General features: G+C 34.0%; 3 protein-coding genes across 3 annotated transcripts; all 3 read right to left on the bottom strand.

Moving 5' to 3' along the window:
- Positions 1–8498: 8498 nt before the first annotated feature.
- Positions 8499–10400, bottom strand: LOC143305758 (uncharacterized). Its single transcript, XM_076690560.1, has one exon. It carries the CDS (start codon positions 10398–10400, stop codon positions 8499–8501), a length of 1902 nt encoding a protein of 633 aa, XP_076546675.1.
- Positions 10401–11609: 1209 nt separating this feature from the next.
- LOC143305757 (uncharacterized) lies at positions 11610–12905 on the bottom strand. Its single transcript, XM_076690559.1, has one exon. The coding sequence runs from the start codon at positions 12903–12905 to the stop codon at positions 11610–11612; it is 1296 nt and encodes a 431-aa protein (XP_076546674.1).
- Positions 12906–12938: 33 nt separating this feature from the next.
- Positions 12939–14723, bottom strand: LOC143305756 (uncharacterized). Its single transcript, XM_076690558.1, has one exon. It carries the CDS (start codon positions 14721–14723, stop codon positions 12939–12941), a length of 1785 nt encoding a protein of 594 aa, XP_076546673.1.
- Positions 14724–25163: the final 10440 nt, after the last annotated feature.

The following is a 25163-nucleotide window of genomic DNA, read 5'->3' as shown; positions in this document are numbered from 1 at the left end:
ATTAGTATATTACATCATATCTCATGTAGATACAGTAATAATGATATTGTTATTAAATGTAGCTACCTTGATCTGTGGGAAGGGATCAGTATATTACATTATATCCAATTTAGCTATAGCATGCATGATGTTATTAAATGTACAATGATCTGTACGATGTAGTCAATACATTACATTATATCCAATTTAGCTATAGCATGAATGATGTTGTTATTAAATGTACATTGATCTGTAGTAAGGAGTCCGTATATTGCATTATATCTAGTGTAGATATAGTAATAATGCTATTGTTATTAAATGCAGATACCTTGATCTGTGGGAAGGAATCAGTATATCACATTATATCTAATGTAGATATAGTACAAATGATATTGTTATTAAAGGTAGGTACCTTGATCTGTGGGAAGGGATCAGTACATTACATTATATGTAATGTGGATATAGTACTAATGATATTCTTATTAAATGTAGGTACATTGATCTGTCGACAGGGATCAGTATATTACATTATATCTAATGAAGATATAGTAATAATGATATCGCTATTAAATATACATTGATCTGTGGGCAGGGATTAGTATATTACTTTATATCTAATCTAGATGTAGTAATAATGATATTGTTATTAAATGTAGCTACCTTGAACTGTGGGAAGGGATCAGTATATTACATTATATCTAAGGTATATATAGTACTAATGATATTGTAATTAAAGGTAGGTACCATGATCTGTGGGCAGGGATCAGTATATTACATTATATCCAATGTAGAAATAGTAATAATGATATTGTTATTATATGTACATTGATCTGTGGATAGGGATCAGTATATTACATTATATGTAATGCGGATATAGTACTAATGATATTGTTATTAAATGTAGGTACATTGACCTGTGGACAGGGATCAGTATATTACATTATATCTAACGTTCGATATAGTAATAATGATATCGCTATTAAATATACATTGATCTGTGGGCAGGGATTAGTATATTACTTTATATCTAATGTAGATGTAGTAATAATGATATTGTTATTAAATGTAGCTACCTTGATCTGTGGGAAGGGATCAGTATATTACATTATATCTAAGGTATATATAGTACTAATGATATTGTTATTAAAGGTAGGTACCATGATCTGTGGGCAGGGATCAGTATATTACATTATATCTAATGTAGAAATAGTAATAATGATATTGTTATTATATGTACATTGATCTGTGGATAGGGATCAGTATATTACATTATATGTAATGCGGATATAGTACTAATGATATTGTTATTAAATGTAGGTACATTGACCTGTGGACAGGGATCAGTATATTACATTATATCTAACGTTCGATATAGTAATAATGATATCGCTTTTAAATATACATTGATCTGTGGGCAGGGATTAGTATATTACATCATATCTCATGTAGATATAGTAATAATGATATTGTTATTAAATGTAGCTACCTTGATCTGTGGGAAGGGATCAGTATATTACATTATATCCAATTTAGCTATAGCATGAATGATGTTATTAAATGTACAATGATCTGTACGATGTAGTCAATACATTACATTATATCCAATTTAGCTATAGCATGAATGATGTTGTTATTAAATGTACATTGATCTGTAGTAAGGAATCCGTATATTGCATTATATCTAGTGTAGATATAGTAATAATGCTATTGTTATTAAATGCAGATACCTTGATCTGTGGGAAGGAATCAGTATATCACATTATATCGAATGTAGATATAGTACAAATGATATTGTTATTAAAGGTAGGTACCTTGATCTGTGGGAAGGGATCAGTATATTACATTATATGTAATGTGGATATAGTACTAATGATATTGTTATTAAATGTAGGTACATTGATCTGTGGACAGGGATCAGTATATTACATTATATCTAATGAAGGTATAGTAGTAATGATATCCCTATTAAATATACATTGATCTGTGGGCAGGGATTAGAATATTACATCATATCTCATGTAGATATAGTATGAATGATGTTGTTATTAAATATAGGTACATTGAACTGTGGGCAGGGATCAGTATATTACTTTATATCTAATGTAGATGTAGTAATAATGATATTGTTATTAAATGTAGCTACCTTGATCTGTGGGAAGGGATCAGTATATTACATTATATGTAATGTGGATATAGTACAAATGATATTGTTATTAAAGGTAGGTACCTTGATCTGTGGGAAGGGATCAGTATATTACATTATATCTAAAGTAGAAATAGTAATAATGATATTGTTATTATATGTACATTGATCTGTGGGAAGGGATCAGTATATTATATTATATGTAATGTGGATATAGTACTAATGATATTGTTATTAAATGTAGGTACATTGATCTGTGGACAGGGATCAGTATATTACATTATATCTAACGTAGACATAGTAATAATGATATCGCTTTTAAATATACATTGATCTGTGGGCAGGGATTAGTATATTACATCATATCTCATGTAGATATAGTAATAATGATATTGTTATTAAATGTAGCTACCTTGATCTGTGGGAAGGCATCAGTATATTACATTATATCCAATTTAGCTATAGCATGCATGATGTTATTAAATGTACAATGATCTGTACGATGTAGTCAATGCATTACATTATATCCAATTTAGCTATAGCATGAATGATGTTGTTATTAAATGTACATTGATCTGTAGTAAGGGATCCGTATATTGCATTATATCTAGTGTAGATATAGTAATAATGCTATTGTTATTAAATGCAGATACCTTGATCTGTGGGAAGGAATCAGTATATCACATTATATCTAATGTAGATATAGTACAAATGATATTGTTATTAAAGGTAGGTACCTTGAACTGTGGGAAGGGATCAGTACATTACATTATATGTAATGTGGATATAGTACTAATGATATTCTTATTAAATGTAGGTACATTGATCTGTGGACAGGGATCAGTATATTACATTATATCTAATGAAGATATAGTAATAATGATATCGCTATTAAATATACATTGATCTGTGGGCAGGGATTAGTATATTACTTTATATCTAATGTAGATGTAGTAATAATGATATTGTTATTAAATGTAGCTACCTTGATCTGTGGGAAGGGATCAGTATATTACATTATATCTACGGTATATATAGTACTAATGATATTGTTATTAAAGGTGGGTACCTTGATCTGTGGGCAGGGATCAGTATATTACATTATATCTAATGTAGATATCGTAATAATGATATCGCTATTAAATATACATTCATCTGTTGGCAGGGATTAGTATATTACATCATATCTCATGTAGATATAGTATGAATGATGTTGTTATTAAATATAGGTACATTGAACTGTGGGCAGGGATCAGCATATTACTTTATATCTAATGTAGATGTAGTAATAATGATATTGCTATTAAATGTAGCTACCTTGATCTGTGGGAAGGGATCAGTATATTACATTATATCTACGGTAGATATAGTACTAATGATATTGTTATTAAAGGTAGGTACCTTGATCTGTGGGCAGGGATCAGTGTATTACATTATATCTAATGTAGATATAGTAATACTGATATTGTTATGAAATGTAGGTACATTGATCTGTGAGTTGGGATCAGTATATTACATTATACCTAATGTAGATATGGCAATAACGATATTGCTATTATATGTACATTGATCTGTGGGAAGTAATCAGTATATTAAATTATATGTAATGTGGATATAGTACTAATGTTATTCTTATAAATGTAGGTACATTGATCTGTGGGCAGGGATCAGTATATTACATTATATCTAATGTAGAAATAGTAATAATGATATTGTTATTATATGTACATTGATCTGTGGGAAGGGATCAGTATATTATATTATATGTAATGTGGAGATAGTACTAATGATATGTTTATTAAATGTAGGTACATTGATCTGTGGACAGGGATCAGTATATTACATTATATATAATGTAGATATAGTAATAATGATATCGCTTTTAAATATACATTGATCTGTGGGCAGGGATTAGTATATTACATTATATCCAATGTAGTTATAGTATGAATGATGTTGTTGTTAAATGTAGCTCCCTTGATCTGTGGGAAGGGATCAGTATATTACATTATATCCAATTTAGCTCTAGCATGAATGATGTTATTAAATGTACAATGATCTGTAGGATGTAGTCAATACATTACATTATACCTAATGTAGATATAGTAATAACCATTTTGCTATTGTATGTACATTGATCTGTGGGAAGGGATCAGTATATTACATTATATCCAAGGTAGATATAGTATGAATGATGTTGTTATTAAATGTACATTGATCTGTGGGAAGGAATCCGTATATTGCATTATATCTAATGTAGATATAGTAATAATGATATTGTTATGAAATGTGGGTACATTGATCTGTGAGCAGGGCTCAGTATATTACATTATACCTAATGTAGATATGGCAATAACGATATTGCTATTATATGTACATTGTTCTGTGGGAAGTAATCAGTATATTACATTATATGTAATGTGGATATAGTACTAATGATAGCTTATTAAATGTAGGCACCTTGATCTGTGGACAGGGATCAGTATATTACATTATATCTAATGTAGAAATAGTAATAATGATATTGTTATTATATGTACATTGATCTGTGGGAAGGGATCAGTATATTGCATTATACGTAATGTGGATATAGTACTAATGATATTGTTATTAAAAGTAGGTATATTACATTATATCCAATTTAGCTATGGCATGAATGATGTTATTAAATGTACAATGATCTGTACGATGTACACAATACATTTCATTATACCTAATGTGGATATAGTAATAAGGATTTTGCTATTATATGTACATTGACCTGTGGGAAGGGATCAGTATATTACATTAGATGTAATGTAGATATAGTACCATTGATATTGTTATTATATGTACACCGGTCTGTGCGAATAAACCAGTATATTACACTATATCCAATGTAGACATAGTACCAATGATATTGTTATGTCATGTACATTGATCTGTGGGAAGGAATCAGTATACTACATTATATCCCATGTAGATATAGTATGAATGATGTTGTTGTTAAATGTACATTGATCTGAGGGAAGGAATCAGTATATTACATTATATGTAATGTGGACATAGTACTAATGATATTGTTATTAAAGGTAGGTACCTTGATCTGTGGGCAGGGATCAGTATATTACATTATACCTAATGTAGATATGGCAATAACGATATTGCTATTATATGTACATTGATCTGTGGGAAGTAACCAGTATATTACATTATATCTAATGTAGATGTAGTAATAATGATATTGCTATTAAATGTAGGCACCTTGATCTGTGGACAGGGAACAGTATATTACATTATATCTAATGTAGATATAGCAATAATGATATCGCTATTAAATATACAGTGATCTGTGGGCAGGGATTAGTATATTACACCATATCTCATGTAGATATAGTAGTAATGATATTGTTATTAAATGTAGCTACCTGGATCTGTGGGAAGGGATCAGTATATTACATTATATCTAATGTGGATATAGTACTAATGATATTGATATTAAATGTAGGTACATCGATCTGTGGACAGGGATCTGTATATTACATCATATCTCATGTAGATATAGTAATAATGATATTGTTATTAAATGTAGCCACCTTGATCTGTGGGCAGGGATCAGTATATTACATTATATCTAATATAGAAATAGTAATAATGATATTGTTATTATATGTACATTGATCTGTGGGAAGGGATCAGTATATTACTTTATATCTAATGTAGATGTAGTAATAATGATATTGTTATTAAAGGTAGGTACCTTGATCTGTGGGCAGGGATCAGTATATTACATTATATCTAATGTAGATATAGTAATAATGATATTGTTATTAAATGTAGCTAGCTTGATCTGTGGGAAGGGATCAGTATATTACATTATATCTAATGTAGAAATAGTAATAATGATGTTATTAGACGTACAATGATCTGTAGGATGTAGTCAATACATTGCATTATACCTAATGTAGATTTCGTAATAATGATATTGTTATTAAATGTTGATACCTTGATCTGTGGGAAGGAATCAGTATATTACATTATATGTAATGTTGATATAGTACTAATGATATTCTTCTTAAATGTAGGTACATTCTGTGGGCAGGGATCAGTATGTTACATTATATCTAATGTAGAAATAGTAATAATGATATTGTTATTATATGTACAATGATCTGTGGGAAGGGATCAGTATATTACATTATATGTAATGTGGATATAGTACTAATGATATTGTTATGAAATGTAGGTACATTGATCAGTGAGGAGGGATCAGTATATTACATTATACCTAATGTAGATATGGCAATAACGATATTGCTATTATATGTACATTGATCTGTGGGAAGTAATCAGTATATTACATTATATGTAATGTGGATATAGTACTAATGATATTCTTATTAAATGTAGGTACATTGATCTGTGGGCAGGGATCAGTATATTACATTATATCTAATGTAGATGTAGTAATAATGATATTGTTATTAAATGTAGGCACCTTGATCTGTGGACAGTGATCAGCATATTACATTGTATCTAATATAGATATAGTAATAATGATATCGCTATTAAATATACATTGATCTCTGGGCAGGGATTAGTATATTACATCATATCTCATGTAGATGTAGTACTAATGCTATTGTTATTAAATGTAGCTACCTTGATCTGTGGGAAGGGATCAGTATATTACATTATATCCAATTTAGCTATAGCATGAACGATGTTATTAAATGTACATTGAGCTGTGGGACGGAATCCGTATATTGCATTATATCTAGTGAAGATACAGTAATAATGATATTGTTATTAAATGCAGATACCTTGATCTGTGGGAAGGAATCAGTATATTACATTATATCTAATGTAGATATAGTACTAATGATATTGTTATTAAAGGTAGGTACATTGATCTGTGGACAGGGATCAGTATATTACATTATATCTAATGTAGATGTAGCAATAATGATATCGGTATTAAATATACATTGATCTGTGGGCAGGGATTAGAATATTACATCATATCTCATGTAGATATTGTGATAATGATATTGTTATTAAATGTAGCTACCTTGATCTGTGGGGAGGGATCAGTATATTACATTATATCCAATTTAGCTATAGCATGAATGATGTTATTAGACGTACAATGATCTGTAGGATGTAGTCAATACATTGCATTATACCTAATGTAGATATAATAATCACGATTTTGCTATTATATGTACATTGACCTGTGGGAAGTGATCAGTATATTACATTATATCCAATGTAGATATAGTATGAATGATGTTGTTATTAAATGTACATTGATCTGTGGGAAGGAATCCGTATATTGCATTATATCTAGTGTAGATACAATAATAATGATATTGGTATTAAATGCAGATACCTTGATCTGTGGGAAGGAATCAGTATATCACATTATATCTAATGTAGATATAGTACTAATGATATTGTTATTAAAGTTAGGTACCTTGATGTGTGGGCAGGGATCAGTATGTTACATTATACCTAATGTAGATATAGTAATAACGATTTTGCTATTATATGTACATTGATCTGTGGGAAGGGATCAGTATATTACATTATACCCAAGGTAGATATAGTATGAATGATGTTGTTATTAAATGTACGTTGATCTGTGGGAAGGAATCCGTATATTGCATTATATCTAGTGTAGATATAGGAATAATGATATTGTTATGAAATGTAGATACCTTGATCTGTGGGAAGGAATCAGTATATTACATTATATCTAATGTAGATATAGTACTTGATTGTATCACGCGGGTCTTGCGTGGGTGGGCTGGCTGCCCTTATCAAAGGACTGAAGATCGAGGAGGATTGATAAACTTTGCACGTAGATTATAACAAACACAATCTATACTTATTCACAATATGTATGACACAACCCACACGAACAACGAATAAAATGATGAAAAAATACAATTTGATGAACGAACGATTGATGTGATGAGCGAACGATTGGTTTGGCGAACTTTACTTTAAACGGTTTGGTGTGATTGAGGTGCTCGTTAACGAACGAATGAACGTTTGGAGTGCGATCGATTTTCTAGCGCACGTGACGCGAGTGCGCATGAGCGTATTATAGATGAGCGTTATCGACGGTTCGCGTAGATCCCTAGGAGGATCCCTACTTTATCCGTAACATACCGCCCCCCTGTTGAATGGGTACATTCAACAGAGAGAGACGATTGCACTTTGTGGTTTGGTGAATGAACGCTTGCATGTGCCATCCTTTTGTTTCGAGCGAAAAATTGACGCACGGGTAAGTACAGTTATCTTAACCTAATCACACGCAATATTACTTTAGTCTGAAGTTGGTTACAAATGACATGCAGTACTGTATGGTTCTACTACGCAGTTGCTTTTACTACGTCGTATTGTTTGTCTCGCCATTGATAGGAATCGGTAGGAAGCAGAGCCTTGATATCGGACGTTTGTATTCGGATCGTGCTGTTTTTACTGTGACGACGCGTACGAGGCCATCTTCGCCGGGATGGCATGCGGTTATACGTCCGAGTTCCCATTTGCTGGGAGGTCGATTCGGATTTCGGATCAAGACTAGTTGGCCGACCTTTAACAGTTTTTTCACAATCTGCCATTTTGGACGCTGATGCAACGTATGTAAGTAATCGTTTTGCCACGATTTCCAGAATATTTCGGTTAATTTTTGAATGAGTTGCCAACGAGATAGCCTGTTGTCCCTCAGATCGAGTACACTTGGTTCTGGTGGTGCAACAAGAGGTGTCCCGATTAAGAAATGGCCTGGTGTCAACGCTTGACAGTCATCAATGCACTCGGACATTGGTGCTAATGGTCGTGAGTTCAAACACGCTTCTATGCGACACAATAATGTAGACAACTCTTCGAAGGTTAAAGTATAAGACCCTATAGTGCGTTTCATGTGATGTTTTAGGCTTTTTACGGCGGCCTCCCACAAACCTCCAAAATGAGGTGCATTCGGGGGCATGAAGTGCCATGCAACGCCGCTCGACGCTAGATGGTTCCTGAGGTCCGAGTTTTGAATTGCAGAATGGTACGCGGACGCGAGTTCACGATTCGCGCCTTGAAATGTCGTACCGTTGTCCGAATACATCGCCGCAGGAAGACCTCGCCGAGACACAAATCTTTGGTAAGCTGCTAGGAATGCCGACGAGCTGTAATCGCTCACGAGTTCAATGTGAATTGCTTTAATGGTAAGACATATAAAGACTGCGATATATGCTTTCGTAGATTTGTGTTCACGGCCTGGTGTCGTTCGAACTTGGATCGGGCCTGCGTAGTCGACCCCGGTGTGAATGAATGCACGTTCCACCTGATTTACGCGAGGTGCTGGCAAGTCCCCCATGAGCTCGTGAGGCACGGTGGCTCGTTCACGTGTACATGGAACACATTTGTAGAGAACAGCTCTTACTGTTGTTCTTGAATGCACGATCCAATACTGGTTACGTAAGCAAGCTAAGGTAAGCTGAGGCCCTGCATGTAGCAATTTACGATGTGTATGTTCAATTATGAGTGTTAGGAGAGGGTGAGAGCGGAGAATGATAGGAGTTTTAGCTTCTCCAGGTAGTTGCGAATGTGCGAGTCGCTCTTTGGCACGGATTAAGCCGTTCGCATCTATGTATGGAGCTAGAGTTCGAATTGAACTCGATTTCTTTACGGTTCTAGATGAAACAAGCGTTTTGAGCTCTTCGGGGAACATCTCCTGCTGCATTTGTCTCAGCCAAAGGAGTTCTGCTTGTCGAACGTCATCTGGGGCCAGAATAGCTGGTGTAGATTTGATTGATAAATTTGGGTTGGTTTGAGTACAGAAGCCTTTTTGTTCTGTTCGTGTTCGGAGCTTTCGTATAAAGATTTGAATCATTGCAGTGACTCGAAGAAGTTTCGGCCAGGAAGAGTAACGGTGAGCTAAGTCCCAGGTTATTGCCTGAACAGCCATGCAGGTGACGTCATGCGTTCTTTCCTCCAGTGGGGCATCAGGAGTTGACTGAGGAAAGGATCGCGGCCAAGCAGTTTGGTCTTCCCTTAACCACGAGGGACCGCACCACCATAATCGGTGAGTTTTTAATTGTTCAATTGAAATTCCACGAGACGCGCAATCTGCCGGATTGTCGTCCGTTGAAACATGATGCCAGTGGGCGTTTGGAATCAGTTCTTGTATTTTTGAAACCCTATTCGCGACAAATGTTTTCCAACGGGAGGGTGACTGGCTTACCCATGTCAACGTAATACTGGAGTCAGTCCAACTGTAGCGTCGAAACCTCTCCAACATGGAGAAGTCCCGTATTTCAGATTATGATAAGGAATGAGGTAGGTTCATAAATAAATTTAATAATAATTGAGCCAAAAACGTTTGATTTTATTGGCTCTCAAAAACGAAGGGGAAAAGCCATACGGCATAAAAACCCCTGATTCTTAAAATATATTAAAGATAAAAAGCGAATTGAAGCGAGGTGCGAGCGATCGCATGTAACGTTATCTTATATCGTATTTAAATTAGAATAATCACATATGAAGCGTGTATTTTGTACTGTGTAATGAGGGTGGTTATGTGGAATAACCAACCCTATCGTGTCGTTTTGTATTGAACAATAGTATCGAATCAGAGTGATTACAGGAAGTAACCACTCTACCGGGTCGTCGTCACGACCACGGATATCTTGTATGTAATTGTAATATGTGTATTCAGGGTGGTTACGTGATGTAACCAACCCTACGGGTCGTCGGTGTGACTGCAATAGTCACATCCGAACGACATCCGAGTAACCAGGGTGGTTACGTGATGTAACCAACCCTACGGGTCGTCGGTGTGACCGCAATAGTCACATCCGAACGACATCCGATTAATCGAAAGAGATTCGGCTCTTGCACTCGCGAACTAACCATATTACGACCGCGATCCGAACTGCCCGAAATCTTCAAGCTGACTGACTAAAAAAAGGCAAGCAAAAATACCCGGAAATCGCCTGAAAATTCTAGCATAAGAGGGGTGGCATTTGAAAATGTCCTTTCTTTCTTTCTTCCTATCGATGACGCACGAGGGGCAACGAAACCGTTAGGTCGTTTATTACTTGCACATGGGACCGAACCGAGCGAAAACCGATAGACAAAGGCCCTGCCTTGACTCGTCCTTCGAATCAAAGGGCTATTTCCGGCGACGAACGCGCTGGGCCTCTTAAGATCGTAAACCTCCCTCGATCGACAAAGGTTCTCAACCGCGTCCGAACACCAACAGTGACAAGCTATTGACTGCTCGTTCAGTGCGGTTTGGATAAATTTTAAGAGGCGAGCAAGGAGTAACGCCCCACATAGTTCGAGTCGTGGAACGCTTACACTTTTGACTGGTGCAACTCTAGATTTGGCCATCACAAGAGTGACACATACTGTGCCATCCTGGAGGATGCTCCTCGAATAAACGGCTGCGGAATATGCTGTGGTTGAGGCGTCGGAGAAACCATGAAGACTCTGTTTGATTCTGACTTTATTTGAGATTTTTCGGGGAATCGAAATATTTTCTAACTCCTGAAGTTGCTGACAGAATTCCTGCCATTTTATGAGGCTTTCCGGGGGGACAACTTCGTCCCATCCGCAGTTCAGAGACCATAGCCTTTGGATGAGAATCTTTATTGATATTACAACTGGGGCGATCCATCCCATGGGATCGAAAATTTTTGTAATCGCAGACAGGATTGTTCGTTTGGTAGATCCGAAGTTGGTTTGAATTGGAACTTGGAACTGAAAAGGAATCTAACGCGGGGTTCCAGATCAATCCTAAGACTGAAACTGTTTCGGTTGCATTCAACGATTTACTTAGAGCGAGACCGTGATCAGTTGGATCGATATCTGATAGTAAAGTGGAGTCGTTACTTGCCCACTTTCTTAAGGAAAAGCCACCCCTTTTGAGGAGCTCTATTGTTTGGTTTCGTATGTGACGCAACGACTGAATGGAGTCACCCCCGAAGAGGAAATCATCGACATAGGCTTGATTATTGAGGACGTAGCTAGCGTCTGGATAATTGAAGCCCGCGTCTTGATTTAATTGTTGGAGAAATCGCAGTGCTAAGTATGGGGCTGAAGTGGTCCCGTAGGTGACTGTAAGAAGTTGATATTCTTTCACCGGGTCGGTTTGATCGTTACGCCACAGTATGCGTTGAAAATCTCTATCTCTCGAATCGATTAGGATTTGCCGGTACATTTTGGCAATGTCGGTTGTATACACGTATTGAAATTGGCGCCAACGGCCAAGGATCGCAGCTAGATCCTTTTGCAATTTTGGTCCACTCAGCAGGTGGTCATTTAAGGATTTCCCATTGGAGGTGCGCCTAGATGCGTTAAACACAACACGCAGACGCGTGGTTGCACTTGTGCTTCGAAATACGGCATGATGAGGAATATAATAAGTTGGATTATTGGATGTAATGTGAGCCTGATTGATCTCTCTCATATGGCCAAGAGACTCATACTCGGAGAGGAAATTGCAATATTCCTGATAAGTGGTTTGGTTCTGATGAAGACGATTTTCTTGTGAACGAAGACTTCTTAATGCTCCTAATCGCGATTCGCCTAATTCAATGGGTGGGTCGGTTTTGAATGGTAACCGCACAACATAGCGGCCCTCGGGTGTCCGCGTATGCGTTTCTCTGAAATGACTTTCGCATTTTTGTTCCTCAGGTGTCAACATAACCTTGCCAGGAAGGTCCTCGAGTTCCCAGAAACGCTTGAGATTTTGATCGAGAGCTTCGAGAAGCGAGATGTGGTGGATATTGACTGAGGACATAGGAAATTCGGCCGGAAGAGGACCGGATAAGATTCAACCCAGGGTTGTGTGTTGGGCTGTAGGTGTACATGCTGAGCCCTGCCTTACCTCGTGCAACAAAAGCTGTCCATAAATATCCGCTCCGATTATAAGATCAATGGGATCAGAGCTCATGGGGTCCTCGTCTGCTAGCTTCAACCCTGAAAGGTGAGAGAGAGTAGCGATTGAATTATTTCGCGATGGAACGTACCTCGTTAATGCGGTCATGACAATCGCGGTTGTCGAATATGCAGGCTCGTTTTTCGTCGCAGGGGTGATGAGAATGTCGGCGACATGGCGTGCGACTGATTGAATTTCGCCAATTCCAGTGATCTGGGTGGTTCGTCGTACTCGTTCGAGGCGAAGTGATTGCGCTAGATGTTCGGAAATGAGCGTTGCCGCTGATCCTTGGTCGAGCAACGCTCTTGCAATGACGCACCGACCTGCTAGTGAATGCACTCGTACCCTTGCTGTTGAAAGGAGTATTCTAGTGTGAATAGGTGATTTAAATGCGAAATTAGAACTTATCTCTACTCCTTCTTCCGAAGTGTTAGAACTTGTTCCTTGTGGTGTGGCGCGGGCTTCGTTGCTGGTTCGAAAATGCAGCAACGTGTGGTGCTTCTGTTGACACTCCTTGCAATGATGAGTACTCGTGCATTGCACTGCTGCGTGTTTGACCGAGAAGCAGTTCACGCATCGTTTTTGTTGTTTTAAAATATTGTACCGCTCGGATGGTGTTTTCGCTAAAAAGGTTGGACATTGATAAAGTAAATGATTTTGTTTACACACTGCGCATAAAATCTTGTACGTTGTGGTAGAATTAATTGATAATGGTTTCGATTTAAGGTGTTTGACTTTATCTGACTCGTTTGGTTTCTCGCGTTTACTTGTTGGCAACGCTTCTAACGCCCGGATTCTTTTCTCTAAAAACGTATCGAATTCTTCGTAGGTCGGAAACTCTGTGGAATCCCCGAGATTAAACTCCCACGCTTTACGTGACGCACGATCCAATTTTTGTGAGCCTAAAAATACAATAATATCGCTCCACGCTTCTGTTGGGCGTTGAAGGTTTCGTAACATTTGAATTGATATATTTATGTTATCCCGTAACGATCGGAGTTCCGAAGGAGTTTCGGACGAAACGGACGGTAAAGAAAACAATGTATTTAAATGGGTTGAGACTAACCGACGCTTGTTGTCATACCGTGATGTTATTATTTGCCACGCTACTTCGAAATTATTTTCTGTTACAGGTAAATGACTCACCGCTCGGCTAGCGTCGCCCTTTAGCGACGAACACAAAAAATGTAGGCGATCGACGTTGGACAACGTGTCATTATTTATTACCATGGATGTAAAGCGGTCGCGGAACGACTCCCACTCTTCGAAGGCTCCCTCGAAGGTCGGAAGGTGAATCCTCGGTAGGTGAGTTGCTGGTGGTCGTGACGTCATCGAATTTGAAAAGCTGCCGTTGGGAGCTGAATTGTCAGGCGAAGGAGAAACCTTGTAAAGGGTTTCGGCCATGAAGTCCTGGGCTTCTTGATAGCGTTCTTCACAGATTGAAAATTGGTCCTCCACGAAGTAGGATGCACTGGTTTTCGTTCTTGGGTCTGCATTTGCAGCGATTTTTGCGTGCAGATCCTGGCATTGTAAAAATGCTTCTTTCAGCATTGCCATCCGGTTCTGTGTGGTAGCTGCAGTCATTTTTGATTGACCTAGCTTTTTAAAATTGGCGAGCGCTCGTTCTATTGAACGCATCGTTTGTGTTTGTTTTTGGATCAGTTCTTCTAACGAACTCATGGTCGTTAACGGTTTGAATTTTGATTACAGATTTGTGTTTTACCAGCTTTCTTTCCCTCGACTCCAATCCGGCTCGAAGGACCAAACAATGATTGTATCACGCGGGTCTTGCGTGGGTGGGCTGGCTGCCCTTATCAAAGGACTGAAGATCGAGGAGGATTGATAAACTTTGCACGTAGATTATAACAAACACAAACTATATTTATTCACAATATGTATGACAACCCACACGAACAACGAATAAAATGATGAAAAAATACAATTTGATGAACGAACGATTGATGTGATGAGCGAACGATTGGTTTGGCGAACTTTACTTTAAACGGTTTGGTGTGATTGAGGTGCTCGTTAAGGAATGAATGAACGTTTGAAGTGCGATCGATTTTCTAGCGCACGTGACGCGAGTGCGCATGAGCGTATTATAGATGAGCGTTATCGACGGTTCGCGTAGATCCCTAGGAGGATCCCTACTTTATCCGTAACAGTACTAATGATATTGTTATTAAAGGTAGGTACCTTGATCTGTGGGTAGGGATCAGTATACTACATTATATCCAATGTAGATATAGTATGAATGATGTTGTTGTTAAATGTACATTGATCTGTGGGAAGGGATCAGTATATTACATTATATCCAATTTAGCTATAGCATGAATGATGTTATTAAATGTACATTGATCTGTGGGAAGGAATCAGTATATTACATTATATCTAATGTAGATATAGTACTAATGATATTGTTATTAAATGTAGGTACATTGATCTGTGGACAGGGATCAGTATATTACATTATATCTAATGTAGATATAATAATAATGATATCGCTTTTAAATATACATGGATCTGTGGGCAGGGATTAATATATTACATTATATCTAATGTAGACATAGTAATAATGATATCGCTATTAAATATACATTGATCTGTGGGCAGGGATTAGTATATTACATCATATCTCATGTAGATATAGTAATAATGATATTGTCATTAAATGCAGCTACCTTGATCTGTGGGAAGGGATCAGTATATTACATTATATCCAATTTAGCTATAGCATGAATGATGTTATTAAATGTACAATGATCTGTAGGATGTAGTCAATACATTACATTATACCTAATGTAGATATAGTAATAACGATTTTGCTATTATATGTACATTGACCTGTGGGAAGGGATCAGTATATTACATTATACCTAATGTAGATATGGCAATAACGATATTACTATTATATGTACATTGATCTGTGGGAAGTAGTCAGTATATTACATTATATGTAATGTGGATATAGTACTAATGATATTCTTATTAAATGTAGGTACATTGATCTGTGGGCAAGGATCTGTATATTACATTATATCTAAGGTAGATGTAGTACTAATGATATTGTGATTAAAGGTAGGTACCTTGATCTGTGGGCAGGGATCAGTATATTACATTATATCTAATGTAGAAATAGTAATAATGATATTGTTATTATATTTACATTGATCTGTGGGCAGGGATTAGTATATTACATCATATCTCATGTAGATATAGTAATAATGATATTGTTATTAAATGTAGCTACCTTGATCTGTGGGAAGGGATCAGTATATTACATTATATCCAATTCAGCTATAGCATGAATGATGTTATTAAATGTACAATGATCTGTAGGATGTAGTCAATACATTACATTATACCTAATGTAGATATAGTAATAACGATTTTGCTATTATATGTACATTGACCTGTGGAAAGGGATCAGTATATTCCATTATATCCAATGTAGATATAGTATGAATGATGTTGTTATTAAATGTACATTGATCCGTGGGAAGGAATCCGTATATTACATTATATCTAGTGTAGATATAGTAATAATGATATTGTTATTAAATGTAGATACCTTGATCTGTGGGAAGGAATCAGTATATTACATTATATCTAATGTAGAAATAGTAATAATGATATCCATATTAAATGTACATTGATCTGAGGAAAGGACTCAGTATATTACATTATATCTAATGTGGTTATAGTAATAATGATATTGTTATGATATGTACATTGATCTGTGGGAAAGGATCAGTATATTACATTCGATATAATGTAGATATAGTACCATTGATATTGTTATTAAATGTACACTGGTCTGTGCGAATAAACCAGTATATTACACTATATCCAATGTAGACATAGTACCAATGATATTGATATGTCATGTACATTGATCTGTGGTAAGGGTTCAGTATACTACATTATATCCAATGTAGATATAGTATGAATGATGTTGTTGTTAAATGTACATTGATCTGTGGGAAGGAATCAGTATATTACATTATATGTAATGTGGATATAGTACTGATGATATTCTTATTAAATGTAGGTACATTGATCTGTGGGCAGGGATCAGTATATTACATTATATCTACTGTAGATGTAGTAATAATGATATTGTTATTAAATGTAGGCACCTTGATCCGTGGACAGTGATCAGTATATTACATTGTATCTAATGTAGATATAGTAATAATGATATCGCTATTAAATATACATTGATCTGTGGGCAGGGATTAGTATATTACATCATATCTCATATAGATATTGTAATAATGATATTGTTATTAAATGTAGCTACCTTGATCTGTGGGCAGGGATCAGTATATTGCATTATATCTAATGTAGAAATAGTAATAATGATATCCATATTAAATGTACATTGATTTGAGGAAAGTACTCAGTATATTACATTATATCTAATGTAGTTATAGTAATAACGATTTTGCTATTATATGTACATTGACCTGTGGGAAGTGATCAGTATATTACATTATATCCAATGTAGATATAGTATGAATGATGTTGTTATTAAATGTACATTGATCTGTAGGAAGGAATCCGTATATTGCATTATATCTAATGTAGATGTAGTAATAATGATATTGTTATTAAATGTAGCTATCTTGATCTGTGGGAAGGGATCAGTATATTACAATATATCGAATGTAGATGTAGTAATAATGATATTGTTATTAAATGTAGCTATCTTGATCTGTGGGAAGGGATCAGTATATTACATTATATCTAAGGTAGATATAGTACTAATGATATTGTTATTAAAGGTAGGTACCTTGATCTGTAGGAAGGAATCCGTATATTGCATTATATCTAGTGTAGATATAGTAATAATGATATTGCTATTAAATGTAGATACCTTGATCTGTGGGAAGGAATCAGTATATTACATTATATCTAATGTAGATATAGTACTAATGATATTGTTATTAAAGGTAGGTACCTTGATCTGTGGGCAGGGATCAGTATATTACATTATATCTAATGTAGAAATAGTAATAATGATATCGTTATTAAATATACATTGATCTGTGGGCAGGGATTAGTATATTACATCATATCTCATGTAGATATAGTATGAATGATGTTGTTATTAAATATAGGTACATTGAACTGTGGGCAGCGATCAGTATATTACTTTATATCTAATGTAGATGTAGTAATAATGATATTGTTATTAAATGTAGCTACCTTGATCTGTGGGAAGGGATCAGTATATTACATTATATCTAAGGTAGATATAGTACTAATGATATTGTTATTAAAGGTAGGTACCTTGATCTGTGGGCAGTTATCAGTATATTACATTATATCTAATGTAGATATAGTAATAATGATATTGTTATGAAATGTAGGTACGTTGATCTGTGAGCAGGGATCAGTATATTACATTATACCTAATGTAGATATGGCAATAACGATATTGCTATTATATGTACATTGATCTGTGGGAAGTAATCAGTACATTACGTTATATGTAATGTGGATATAGTACTAATGATGTTCTTATTAAATGTAGGTACATTGATCTGTGGGCAGGGATCAGTATATTACATTATATCTAATGTAGATGTGGTAATAGTGATATTGTTATTAAATGTAGGCACCTTGATCTGTGGACAGGAATCAGTATATTACATTATATCTAATGTAGATATAGTAATAATGATATCGCTATTAAATATACATTGATATGTGGGCAGGGATTAGTATATTACATCATATCTCATGTAGATATAGTATGGATGATGTTGTTATTAAGTATAGGTACATTGAACTGTGGGCAGGGATCAGTATATTACTTTCTATGTAATGTATATGTAGTAACAATGATATTGTTATTAAATGTACCTACCTTGATCTGTGGGAAGGGATCAGTATATTACATTATATCTAATGTAGATATAGTACTAATGATATTGTTATTAAAGGTAGGTACCTTGATATGTGGGCAGGGACCAGTATATTACATTATATGTAATTTAGCTATAGCATGAATGATGTTAGTAAATGTACAATGATCTGTACGATGTAGTCAATACATTACATTATACCTAATGTAGATATAGTATTAACGATTTTGCTATTATATGTACATTGATCTGTGGGAAGGGATCAGTATATTAGATTATATCCAATGTAGATATAGTATGAATGATGTTGTTGTTAAATGTAGCTACCTTGATCTGTACGAAGGGATCAGTATATTACATTATATCCAATTTAGCTATAGCATGAATGATGTTAATAAATGTACAATGCGCTGTAGGATGTAGTCAATACATTACATTATACCTAATGTAGATATAGTAATAACGATTTTGCTATTATATGTACTTTGATCTGTGGGAAGGAATCCGTATATTGCATTATATCTAGTGTAGATATAGCACTAATGATATTGTTATTAAAGGTAGGTACCTTGATCTGTGGGCAGGGATCAGTATATTACATTATATCTAATGTACAAATAGTAATAATGATATCCATATGAAATGTACATTGATCTGAGGAAAGGACTAGATATATTACATTATATCTAATCTAGTTATAGTAATAACGATTTTGCTATTATATGTACATTGACCTGTGGGAAGGGATCAGTATATTACTTTATATCCAATGTAGATATAGTATAAATGATGTTGTTATTAAATGTACATTGATCCGTGGGAAGGAATCCGTATATTACATTATATCTAGTGTAGATATAGTAATAAAGATATTGTTATTAAATGTAGCTACCTTGACCTGTGGGAAGGGGTCAGTATATTACATTATATCTAATTTAGCTGTAGCATGAATGATGTTATTAAATGTACTTTGATCTGTTGGAAGGAATCCGTATATTACATTACATCTAGTGTAGATACAGTAATACTGATATTGTTATTAAATGCAGATACCTTGATCTGTGGGGAGGAATCAGCATATTACATTATATCTAATGTAGATATAGTAATAATGATATTGTTATTAAATGTAGGCACCTTGATCTGTGGACAGTGATCAGTATATTACATTGTATCTAATGTAGATATAGTAATAATGATATCGCTATTAAATATACATTGATCTGTGGGCAGGGATTAGTATATTACATCATATCTCATGTAGATATTGTAATAATGATATTGTTATTGAATGTAGCTACCTTGATCTGTGGGAAGGGATCAGTACATTACATTATATCCAATTTAGCTATAGCATGAATGATGTTATCAAATGTACAATGATCTGTAGGATGTAGTCAATACATTACATTATACCTAATGTAGATATAGTAATAACGATTTTGCTATTATAAGTACACTGATCAGTGGGAAGGGATCAGTATATTACATTATATCCAAGGTAGATATAGTATGAATGATGTTGTTATTAAATGTACATTGATCTGTGGGAAGGAATCCGTATATTGCATTATATTTAATGTAGATATAGTAATAATGATATTGTTATTAAAGGTAGGTACCTTGATATGTGGGCAGGGACCAGTATATTACATTATATCCAATTTAGCTATAGCATGAATGATGTTATCATATGTACAATGATCTGTAGGATGTAGTCAATACATTACGTTATACCTAATGTAGATATAGTAATAACGATTTTGCTATTATATGTACACTGATCAGTGGGAAGGGATCAGTATATTACATTATATCCAAGGTAGATATAGTATGAATGATGTTGTTATTAAATGTACATTGATCTGTGGGAAGGAATCCGTATATTGCATTATATTTAATGTAGATATAGTAATAATGATATTGTTATTAAATGTAGATACCTTGATCTGTGGGAAGGAATCAGTATATTACATTACATCTAATGTAGATATAGTACTAATGATATTGTTATTAAAGGTAGGTACCTTGATCTGTGGGCAGGGATCAGTATATTACATTATATCCAATGTAGATATAGTATGAATGATGTTGTTATTAAATGTACATTGATCTGTAGGAAGGAATCCGTATATTGCATTATATCTAATGTAGATGTAGTAATAATGATATTGTTATTAAATGTAGCTATCTTGATCTGTGGGAAGGGATCAGTATATTACAATATATCGAATGTAGATGTAGTAATAATGATATTGTTATTAAATGTAGCTATCTTGATCTGTGGGAAGGGATCAGTATATTACATTATATCTAAGGTAGATATAGTACTAATGATATTGTTATTAAAGGTAGGTACCTTGATCTGTAGGAAGGAATCCGTATATTGCATTATATCTAGTGTAGATATAGTAATAATGATATTGCTATTAAATGTAGATACCTTGATCTGTGGGAAGGAATCAGTATATTACATTATATCTAATGTAGATATAGTACTAATGATATTGTTATTAAAGGTAGGTACCTTGATCTGGGGGCAGGGATCAGTATATTACATTATATCTAATGTAGAAATAGTAATAATGATATCGTTATTAAATATACATTGATCTGTGGGCAGGGATTAGTATATTACATCATATCTCATGTAGATATAGTATGAATGATGTTGTTATTAAATATAGGTACATTGAACTGTGGGCAGCGATCAGTATATTACTTTATATCTAATGTAGATGTAGTAATAATGATATTGTTATTAAATGTAGCTACCTTGATCTGTGGGAAGGGATCAGTATATTACATTATATCTAAGGTAGATATAGTACTAATGATATTGTTATTAAAGGTAGGTACCTTGATCTGTGGGCAGTTATCAGTATATTACATTATATCTAATGTAGATATAGTAATAATGATATTGTTATGAAATGTAGGTACGTTGATCTGTGAGCAGGGATCAGTATATTACATTATACCTAATGTAGATATGGCAATAACGATATTGCTATTATATGTACATTGATCTGTGGGAAGTAATCAGTACATTACGTTATATGTAATGTGGATATAGTACTAATGATGTTCTTATTAAATGTAGGTACATTGATCTGTGGGCAGGGATCAGTATATTACATTATATCTAATGTAGATGTGGTAATAGTGATATTGTTATTAAATGTAGGCACCTTGATCTGTGGACAGGAATCAGTATATTACATTATATCTAATGTAGATATAGTAATAATGATATCGCTATTAAATATACATTGATATGTGGGCAGGGATTAGTATATTACATCATATCTCATGTAGATATAGTATGGATGATGTTGTTATTAATTATAGGTACATTGAACTGTGGGCAGGGATCAGTATATTACTTTCTATGTAATGTATATGTAGTAACAATGATATTGTTATTAAATGTACCTACCTTGATCTGTGGGAAGGGATCAGTATATTACATTATATCTAATGTAGATATAGTACTAATGATATTGTTATTAAAGGTAGGTACCTTGATATGTGGGCAGGGACCAGTATATTACATTATATGTAATTTAGCTATAGCATGAATGATGTTAGTAAATGTACAATGATCTGTACGATGTAGTCAATACATTACATTATACCTAATGTAGATATAGTATTAACGATTTTGCTATTATATGTACATTGATCTGTGGGAAGGGATCAGTATATTAGATTATATCCAATGTAGATATAGTATGAATGATGTTGTTGTTAAATGTAGCTACCTTGATCTGTACGAAGGGATCAGTATATTACATTATATCCAATTTAGCTATAGCATGAATGATGTTAATAAATGTACAATGAGCTGTAGGATGTAGTCAATACATTACATTATACCTAATGTAGATATAGTAATAACGATTTTGCTATTATATGTACTTTGATCTGTGGGAAGGAATCCGTATATTGCATTATATCTAGTGTAGATATAGCACTAATGATATTGTTATTAAAGGTAGGTACCTTGATCTGTGGGCAGGGATCAGTATATTACATTATATCTAATGTACAAATAGTAATAATGATATCCATATGAAATGTACATTGATCTGAGGAAAGGACTAGATATATTACATTATATCTAATCTAGTTATAGTAATAACGATTTTGCTATTATATGTACATTGACCTGTGGGAAGGGATCAGTATATTACTTTATATCCAATGTAGATATAGTATAAATGATGTTGTTATTAAATGTACATTGATCCGTGGGAAGGAATCCGTATATTACATTATATCTAGTGTAGATATAGTAATAAAGATATTGTTATTAAATGTAGCTACCTTGACCTGTGGGAAGGGGTCAGTATATTACATTATATCTAATTTAGCTGTAGCATGAATGATGTTATTAAATGTACTTTGATCTGTTGGAAGGAATCCGTATATTACATTACATCTAGTGTAGATACAGTAATACTGATATTGTTATTAAATGCAGATACCTTGATCTGTGGGGAGGAATCAGCATATTACATTATATCTAATGTAGATATAGTAATAATGATATTGTTATTAAATGTAGGCACCTTGATCTGTGGACAGTGATCAGTATATTACATTGTATCTAATGTAGATATAGTAATAATGATATCGCTATTAAATATACATTGATCTGTGGGCAGGGATTAGTATATTACATCATATCTCATGTAGATATTGTAATAATGATATTGTTATTGAATGTAGCTACCTTGATCTGTGGGAAGGGATCAGTACATTACATTATATCCAATTTAGCTATAGCATGAATGATGTTATCAAATGTACAATGATCTGTAGGATGTAGTCAATACATTACATTATACCTAATGTAGATATAGTAATAACGATTTTGCTATTATAAGTACACTGATCAGTGGGAAGGGATCAGTATATTACATTATATCCAAGGTAGATATAGTATGAATGATGTTGTTATTAAATGTACATTGATCTGTGGGAAGGAATCCGTATATTGCATTATATTTAATGTAGATATAGTAATAATGATATTGTTATTAAAGGTAGGTACCTTGATATGTGGGCAGGGACCAGTATATTACATTATATCCAATTTAGCTATAGCATGAATGATGTTATCATATGTACAATGATCTGTAGGATGTAGTCAATACATTACGTTATACCTAATGTAGATATAGTAATAACGATTTTGCTATTATATGTACACTGATCAGTGGGAAGGGATCAGTATATTACATTATATCCAAGGTAGATATAGTATGAATGGTGTTGTTATTAAATGTACATTGATCTGTGGGAAGGAATCCGTATATTGCATTATATTTAATGTAGATATAGTAATAATGATATTGTTATTAAATGTAGATACCTTGATCTGTGGGAAGGAATCAGTATATTACATTACATCTAATGTAGATATAGTACTAATGATATTGTTATTAAAGGTAGGTACCTTGATCTGTGGGCAGGGATCAGTATATTGCATTATATCTAATGTAGAAATAGTAATAATGATATCCATATTAAATGTACATTGATCTGAGGAAAGTACTCAGTATATTACATTATATCTAATGTAGTTATAGTAATAACGATTTTGCTATTATATGTACATTGACCTGTAGGAAGGAATCCGTATATTGCATTATATCTAGTGTAGATATAGTAATAATGCTATTGTTATTAAATGCAGATATCTTGATCTGTGGGAAGGAATCAGTATATCACATTATATCTAATGTAGATATAGTACTAATGATATTGTTATTAAATGTAGATACAATGATCTGTGGACAGGGATCAGTATATTACTTTATATGTAATGTATATGTAGTAATAATGATATTGTTATTAAATGTACCTACCTTGATCTGTGGGAAGGGATCAGTATATTACATTATATCTAATGTAGATATAGTACTAATGATATTGTTATGAAATGTAGGTACATTGATCTGTGAGGAGGGATCAGTATATTACATTATACCTAATGTAGATATGGCAATAACGACATTGCTATTATATGTACATTGATCTGTGGGAAGTAATCCGTATATTACATTATATGTAATGTGGATATATTAATAATGATATTCTTATTAAATGTAGGTACATTGATCTGTGGGCAGGGATCAGTATATTACTTTATATCTAATGTAGATGTAGTAATAATGATATTGTTATTAAATGTAGGCACCTTGATCTGTGGACAGTGATCAGTACATTACATTATATC

The sequence above is a fragment of the Osmia lignaria genome, chromosome 10 (assembly GCF_051020975.1).
Source record: "Osmia lignaria lignaria isolate PbOS001 chromosome 10, iyOsmLign1, whole genome shotgun sequence".
Classification (NCBI taxonomy): Eukaryota; Metazoa; Arthropoda; class Insecta; order Hymenoptera; family Megachilidae; genus Osmia; species Osmia lignaria.
Note: the sequence above shows the minus strand (reverse complement) of the source record. Positions and strands in the feature narration are given on the sequence as shown.

Coding starts and splice junctions, on each gene's coding strand:
- LOC143305758 (XM_076690560.1), bottom strand. CDS start 10,400: ATGTTGGAGAGGTTTCGACGCTACAGTTGGACTGACTCCAGTATTACG.
- LOC143305757 (XM_076690559.1), bottom strand. CDS start 12,905: ATGTCCTCAGTCAATATCCACCACATCTCGCTTCTCGAAGCTCTCGAT.
- LOC143305756 (XM_076690558.1), bottom strand. CDS start 14,723: ATGAGTTCGTTAGAAGAACTGATCCAAAAACAAACACAAACGATGCGT.